At 32.3% G+C, this 8468-nt stretch overlaps 1 protein-coding gene across 4 annotated transcripts; it reads right to left on the bottom strand.

Moving 5' to 3' along the window:
• Positions 1–2294: 2294 nt before the first annotated feature.
• Positions 2295–5497, bottom strand: LOC145165228 (transcription factor MYB3R-5-like). Of its 4 annotated transcripts, none has more exons than XM_079083927.1 (9): positions 5391–5497; positions 4616–4776; positions 4485–4536; positions 4274–4331; positions 4083–4177; positions 3897–4000; positions 3664–3792; positions 2757–3574; positions 2295–2650 (listed from the first exon to the last, which is right to left on the bottom strand). In XM_079083927.1, the coding sequence occupies exons 2-8, from the start codon at positions 4738–4740 to the stop codon at positions 2770–2772; spliced, it is 1368 nt and encodes a 455-aa protein (XP_078940053.1). In that variant the 5' UTR covers positions 4741–4776; positions 5391–5497; the 3' UTR covers positions 2295–2650; positions 2757–2769. The 4 variants fall into 4 exon arrangements, with proteins under 4 accessions (XP_078940053.1, XP_078940055.1, XP_078940054.1 ...); XM_079083929.1 differs by having other exon boundaries at positions 5337–5497; XM_079083928.1 differs by having other exon boundaries at positions 5267–5497.
• Positions 5498–8468: the final 2971 nt, after the last annotated feature.

Genomic DNA, 8468 nt, shown 5'->3' on the forward strand with positions numbered 1-8468 from the left:
TTTTTAACTCGAACCGTCCCTATTATATAGTTTTGTTGCGTGTTTGGTCCCTATTAGACTTAAAAAGACTTTATTGCCCCTCGATATTTCTTTTCCAATTAACTATATATATTTTAAATTATTTATTAGTTAAAGAAATTGTTTAATATATAGATGGGTCCCAGCAACTGACCCCACTCCACAACCGTATCAAACCCTTTTACCCTTTCTTCATCTTTTTTATGTTTTTCTTCTTCCATGGAACATTGAAAGAAGAGTCGATTCTCTCTTCCATACCCTTGCCGGAAAACCCCACAATCGTTGGCAGCCCTTCATCTCCTTCCTCTTTTTGTCCCCACCCCTTATTTATTTCCTTCCACACATGTAAAAAGACCCCGACAACCACTCTAGTAAACACTGACAACCTCTCTAGTCAAAATCGACATCCACCAACGGTTATTCTGGCAACCACCGTCGGAACCTGCAACCAAAACCAAAGCTAACCAAATCAACCCTAAAATCCAACCTAAAACCAAAATCACAATCAACCAAAATGAAATTTAATTTCCTAAAACGAATCTGAAACCAATGTGAAGTTATTTATAAAATATGTTTTCAGAAACATCATAAAGATCGATTGCATATATGATGCTTCAAGTCGATGGTCCAGAGGTGACCAGCAAGAGAAAGAAAAAAGAGAGGGGAGGTGGGTCTCATACCCAGAGAGAAACAAACCTACAATTGGGTCTCGAAAACCCTTGATGTGTATGTATGTGTTACGTAGCCTTGATTTTCAGACGAAATTTCTTACAAGAAAAAGGTTGTAGGTGTGTCGTGAACTCCTGATTTCCGACTCCGACAAAGCACTTTGTCTTCTCCGGTAAGGCTGCAAAAAGAGATCTGATAATCAATTTCTCATTTTCAAAATCAATCGGTAGGTGTTGGTCGGTACCTAATGACAAATAGAGGGTATCGGAGGTGGAAGGGAGGGGGATTGATGGCGATTCCAACAATCCCTTTTTCTGATAGGGCACAGTTGAAAAACATGGGAGGGGCAAATGACGTTCCGTGGGTTTTAAGTTTTATTGGAGATGAACGTAAAATGGTAAAAGGTAAGGGATAAAGGTGTAGGTCCCTCATATTTAATTATAAATTTTTCTATTAATAGTTACAAGAATTATAATAAAAAGATTAAAAAATATATTAAAAAGGGTAAAATAGTCTTTTCCAGGGTGTTAGGGACCAAACGTGCAACAAAAACACGTAATAGTGACTGTCCGAGTTAAAAAAAAGGTTTAGGGACCAACCGCGCAGACTACCCCAAACCATAGGGACCATTCGTGTAATTTACCCATTTCATTATAAAATTTATGCGAACAAAATGTCATTTGATTTTTATTTTAACTTGAGAGGTTTCCAAATGATTTAAAAAAAAAAATAGTAAATTGCATTTCCGGTCGAAATTTTTGATTTTTGACATGGTTAGTTCTTATAATTTTTGACATGGTTAGTTCTTATGCCATTTGATTTTTATTTTAATTTGAGAGGTTTCCAAACTTAAACTAATGATATAACATTCATTACCATACGCTTAGTGTTATGAGTAGAATTTTTACTTTTACTCATTGGTACTAACATGTTGAACTTACTAATATGCTGAGTAATCCAAGATGTTAAACTAGCCAAAATTTTGAGACTGTCGTTGTATTTCTTGTCTTTCTTAATGAAATGATGAAGACTTGTCTAAAACAGTATAGACTAAGTCAAAGGACACACGGTCTAACAAGAATAGACGTTGAAGTCTTTCTTAAAAAACTGGATCAAGTAAAAATCAAGGAACATCTTGATATTTCAGGAGAGTTAGTTATAAGATTCTTCTATATAAAGACTAGTTGATCATAACACGGACATATACACTCTCAAAATGAGCACCTAGTAAAAAATGTCATATGTGGATAGTGAAGAACCATAAGACTGAATTATATGGGAATATGGGATGCTTGTGCCCACAAGAAGTCGCGTTTCTTTTACTCATTGATTGGGTTTTATGTTTTATGTGTGAATGCATTCATTGTTTTCGAAAGGCCAAGACATGTCCTCGTTACAGGGCGAATAAGACAATATTAAGATGGCACCTCTTATCACGAAGTAGTTGTCTAGATATACGACCACAATGGGATTAATTCTTACGTGGTTAGTAAGGAGTTTGTAGTTAACATGTGAGGATGTATGAACTCCTCATATGATACAAGGTAACTCGTAAAGCTTATGGTAATGAATATAGTAGTCATCTATAAGTCCAAAACAAACTCTCATTCTCCCATAACAAAGACAATATCCATTACCAGTTTTACACACAATCATGTTACTTATGACATGTATTTCACGCATCAGAAGTTGTACCTCGCATTAAATCGACCATTTCCTAAAAAACATTATCTTCAACAAAACCAACTCCCTTATTGATATCATATAGTCCAAAACAAAACTATCTTCTAAGCATAAAAAAAAAAAAGTATTCACATAAGAAGTATGGTGCCATTCTTAAGTTGTGACATAGAAATCAGGCAAAACGAGCGGTTTTTCTCACCTGAAACTTCCATTGCACCACCATCAAAAGATATATCCTCCTATATTATATATCACAATTGTCTTGAAACCATTATTATGTCTGCATCCATACAAAAAGAAAAGGAAACAATTTGAGTAATGAATCATTAAAACACAGAAAAAAAAAAGATTCAAAATGAAGAAGAAAATCATAAAGAGGGACTCACTAATTAAACTAAATCAAGGAGTGAGCATGACGATGGGTTTTGATGATGGAGTAACCGAACCGGGGGTGCGACATCTAACCATGGTTGGGTCCCATTCTGAATCAAACATATAATCCAGACGCCTTCCTAACGATGGTTGAGATCGATGAAGCCAAGATTCCGAACCCCGGTTTGTGTTTCCCGATTCAATAGTCTCCACATTTTTGCTGAAATCATAACTAGATGTTGCACTAACGGATTTTCTTGGAGTTCTCTTCCTTATAATTGAAGGAGTGTTCTTATAACTCATTGCCGAATTCCTCAAAATAGATTCTGGACTACTAACAGAGATGCTTAATGCAAGATCAGGAGGAGTCGAGCAATAAAAATGGTTGTTTTCTAAAGAAATCGCTAAGTTCTTCAGCTGTGGTGGCTGGTAACACAAGGACCCATAAGAAGGTGTTCCACAAACTAATTTTTGAGATTTCCCTTCGCTGAATCCAAAAGTTGAAAGACTTAGAAATGAATTATCGGGTGAATTCCCAAATTTCAAATCCTTAAAACTATCTGATTTTGACCTTTTAGGCGTTTCAGACGTTGTAAGAGAACTATCGGATGGTTCAACCTTACGGATTTTTGTATATCTAGAAAACCCCAAATTATCATCATCCGTAATAACAGATTTAGGGTTTCCAAGAGCCAGATTTGTTGAACATGTATTTGGAACATTTCTCTTTCTAAGCTCAGGGGATGCTGTTCTAGTAGGAAAAACAGGAGGGATGTTTAGATCCAATCTCCTCTTCGAGCTATTCCAGTGGTTTTTAATCGCATTATCAGTCCTGTAATTCCCCAAAATGGTAAAACACACGAAAAAGAACAAAATTAAGAAAGGAGTAATTTTTATTTTTATTTTTATTTTTATTTTTACCTTCCTGGAAGAAATCTTGCAATTTCTGCCCATTTGTTCCCGTATATGTGGTGGTAGTATGCGAGAGATGATTCTTCTTCTTCTGTCCATGCATCTTTCTTTATTGCTGGATCTAAATGGTTGTGCCATCTGAAAAACAATACAATTTATTTCAAATTTATAAAATAAAAAAAATTCACATGAAAAGTTGAAGACTTTATAAAAAAAAGAGTGTTTTAAATCTTAATCAGTACCTCTCACGACACTGCTTGCCAATTCGACCAGCTAAATGTTTTGCAATTAGTGACCATTTCTTACAGCCATGTTTTTCAACCAACTCCTTAATACGATCATCCTCCTGAATACAAATTTGAAAAGTAAACTTAATAAGTAACTAATGAACTATTTCATAACACAACATAATGTAAGCCCAAATTTACCTCTTTGGTCCAAGGTCCTTTAACAAGATCAGGGTTAAGAACTTTTTGCCAACGATGCAAGCACTGAACATCTGATCTTCCTGGAATAGATTCAGCTTCACAAGACAATGAAATAATTTTATTAAAAAAAAAACAAAAATTTAGAATGTAATATATGAAGCAAAGTGACAGCATGACTGCAAAAAGCACACCTATTTTCTTCCAGTTTCTCCCGTTATACTTCTTCACTACTTCAGTCAACATAGTGTCCTATAATGCAAAACACAGAAAGAAAATTAGATAGAATTTAAGAACCTTTTCCCACATAAATCTTCTAGTAGTGAATGATCTACAGTTTCATATGGAAAGTTAATTAAAGAAAGAAAGAATGTGTTTTGAATACAAGCGAGAAGACCAACTAACCTCTTCATCTGTCCAGCCTGCTTGTGATGAACGTTTAGTTTGACCACCGCTTCTATAAGCACAAAGTTTATCAGTAATTAATGACATCAATATAACATTAATACACAATAAATGAAACTTAAGAAGCTTACAAACGACTGCAGTGAGATCGCGGTGTGTTAGCATCACAGCTACTATCAGAAATTGATGAACACGAAGTGAATCCGACCTCTTTTGAAAAATCAAATGTATGCAGTTCCTCCTTTCCTCCAGCCATCACATATATCTATCCGATTGATTGAGAAACGATTACCTATAATCGATAGAAAAAGTAGAATCAATAATAACCTAAGTTCACCATAAAAAGAAAGAGTCCCCAGAAAACATAATTAACAAACCATATAGATGCATATAGGTCAACATTTATCGAAAACCAATAGCGATAAAAGATTAAAGCTATTCCGACACCAAAAAAGCATGCATTTTTCTCATATTCATCGATGACCAAAGGGGGAAATCTTGAAACTTGATTTCTAAATTAGTTAGAAGCAACTAATTTCTGAATCTCTCACGAAAACAACCAAATCCATACCCTATATTAAGTAGCCCTACCGCAAGCAGCACCGACAACCTTTAATTAATCTACATTGCAATCGAGTGATCAAAAAAGCACATCAAAATTAAGTTTCACACAAACTGAAACTTACTTCGAGACTATTTCACTGCTCAAAAGATCCACCCGTTGTCAATCAATGATATACACATCTATATATAAAGAGTGACTGAGAGAGACAGTAGCTAACCTAAGCTTTGTAACCGTCAAATTAATGGCAAAATGACAAAGAAAGAGAAAAAGTTTGCGGAAACAGATACGAGGGTATCTGTAGAGTAAATCGCCATTGAAAGAGGTTTGAAAAAATAACAAACCTTTGCTAGGGCTTTAGCGGAGATTTAGGGGCGGCCTATGGAGAGAGAAGAGAGTTTGGATTTGAGAGAGATTCAGATCACGACGGAGTAGCGGGAAAATGAGAATGTGCAATTTTAGAGAGAGGGGGAGCATATAAAGCGTTCAAATTTTGGGGCTTTTTAAGCGTACGTTAGAAGATCAAGGTGGGGCCTCTTAATATTTTTTATTTTTTCATGATTTGGTTTTCATTTATGGAAATATTCGTGTATAAATGTTAACTAGCAAGTGTTGTGACATATTGACATAATTTATTGTAATTTTTCATAATTTTGAATTTTATGTTTCCAATAAATATATTAGTTATTTTAGTATTAATTATAAACTTACGTCAACTACGTGATGAGTAAAGTTTTATAATTTATTTTGTGAACGAAAAAAAAACCTTTTTATTTCTTAATAAAGAGTAATGCCTTAATTGACACATTTTGATTTTTTATTTCAAAAAAAATATGACTCTTTATAAGTGATAACAGAAATGAGACACATTAACAACATATATAAAAGAGAAGTGCAAGTAAAATATAAAATATAGACAGTCTCTTATTTCATAGATAAAATTCCATATAAAATTTTTGGAAACAAAATAATAATGACGTCTCGCATATGAAAGTATGTTAAATGTTACTTTGTCATAAATAAGTAAAAAATTAATAATAAATAAAATATTAAACTAATAAATGTTATTAAAATACTAAAAAAAACTGATAAAAATAAAGAAATGTGAATTTTGATTGTAATATAATGAAAAATTTTATTTTCTTTAAATTGTGACAATCTAAAGCAAATGTTATTATTTTTTATTATAAAATATGTTGTATAAAATAAAAGTTAATTACGAAAAGTATTTATCAAGTCGTTTACTTTTTGTTGAACGTTCAGTTAGTAGTTATAAATTAGCATCACCAAGTTAGTAAAAATCAACAACATCGGGATTAATACGCACGACCTCCAATCTAAGAAGCAAAGTCTTTACCAAATATGTTAGGAGTGTTTGGGATTACTTCTTAAATCGAGTTATTAATTTATTGACTTTTTCAAAAAAAACAATAAGTTAAAAAGGTGTCTGGCTTCTTGAAAAATCATTTTGAAAAGACTTTTTGGCAAAGGGGAAAATGAAGGTTTCAAAAAGTTATAAAAACATGGCTTTTTGGAAAATCATAAATAAATAAATCATTTTTGGTCATTTTACATATAAAAGTTAGCCAATATTTTTTAACTTATTGACTTATTGACAACAAAAGTTGATCCAAACACTTTTTTATAAACTCTTTTTAAAAAATCATAAGTAAATAAATCTTTTTGCCAAAAGTCATTTAAAAAACACCTTATATCACATTTTCTTTGGTAATACTTATGAACACATATATTTTCATTTTTACGATCAAATATATAAAATTTAATTAAAAAATAAAATTATGCATTAACAAATTCAATTTTCTCTATTCTAAATTGTAGATATTTAAAAAATATATATATTGTTTATAAAACATATTCAGAATTCAAAATATTATATTCATAGTTTAATAAACATATTGATTTATTAATTCACATTCTAATATTTTAATGCATACATTCATTTTTATTTTAACACAAAATTTAAATAAAATCCAAAACTTAATATAGTCCATATTCAATTTAATATATAAAAATTCACAACCTAATACAGTTCATTATATATTAATTAACATATTCAAAGAAGTCAAGCATAAACTCTACTACCACACGTTACCGCATACCACATGTATCACTGTCGTAATCATTATTCCTTCCGAATCATACTTATATATATATATATATATATATATATATATATATATATATATATATATATATATATATATATATATATATAGGAGTAGGATCAATTGAGAACACCAAAAAGGTTGAGAACGCAAGAACACATCTGATCCATATAAATATTCAAATCTAAGGCTATTATCAACCGGGTAATTTATGTTAATTCTAAAACTATTTGTAGTAAAGTGTAACTTTTAAAATGGCATAAGGGTATAACAGTAAATGAAATTTAGGTCAATCCTATAATTTCTCATTCCCACTCTTATTTCCAATTACGTATCTCTCTCTCTCTCTCTCTCTCTCTCTCTCTCTCTCTCTCTCTCTCTCCCTAGGGTTGAATCAGTTCACCGCCTCCATCATCTGCACCTTCGATTTTCGTAGCCACAAGGGTCGCCGGAGAATCGACGCCCTTCCTTCCCCTCTTTTCCGTCCTTCTTCCTTCTCTTGTTTAGACCGAGCAGCAATGGCGCTCACTATGGAACCGACGATTGTTGCTGCTCTTAACGGTTAGGTTACTGCCAACGATGAGGTCAAGGGAGTCTAGGAGGGATCACTGGAAATTGATTGATGCCCTCCTCACGACGTGCTAGCCTCAACTGATCCCCCGTCGATTTTGATCGGTTTCTCCTATTCGATTGTGCCCTTTTTCTCAATCTGTTGAAGAAGACATGTCCTCTTTTTGTACAATTAGAGATTGTGGCAAAGTAAGTCCCTTCAATTGTAACTTAAAATTAAAATTAGAGTTGGGACACAATTTTTTTTTCTTGGATGGCTTCCATTTCAGACGTAAACAACGAAAACAGGAGGGTGGAAGGACAAAGATTATCTGTCCTTATTGATACACAGTAAACACACAAATTTGGTTCCTTTTTTTACTTAGTTATCTTAATTTTTTGTACTGTCCATTGCTCCAACAATTTATTTTTAATTTCTAGATGTTATGTATGATTACAAATGCTTTAGTTGACTTTGAAAATTGATTCTTATAATATTTTGTTCATTTATGATTACAAAGATTTTTTTATATCTGATTAGAAATTTGTGTTATTCATTTACGATTAGTACTGAATTTTCATTTTTACTATATACGATTACAGTTATGCGTTATTCATTTGTGCTTGTGATATATCAGATTTGTTTATCTCTATACTATGCTTTATTCATGTTTTATTATATTTGTATCTTGACTTTTTTTATATATGATTGAAACCGTGATTTATTTATTTATGATTATACGTGTT

The sequence above is a fragment of the Lactuca virosa genome, chromosome 3, assembly GCF_052849685.1.
Source record: "Lactuca virosa cultivar CGN04683 chromosome 3, Lactuca_virosa_CGN04683_v6, whole genome shotgun sequence".
NCBI lineage: Eukaryota > Viridiplantae > Streptophyta > Magnoliopsida > Asterales > Asteraceae > Lactuca > Lactuca virosa.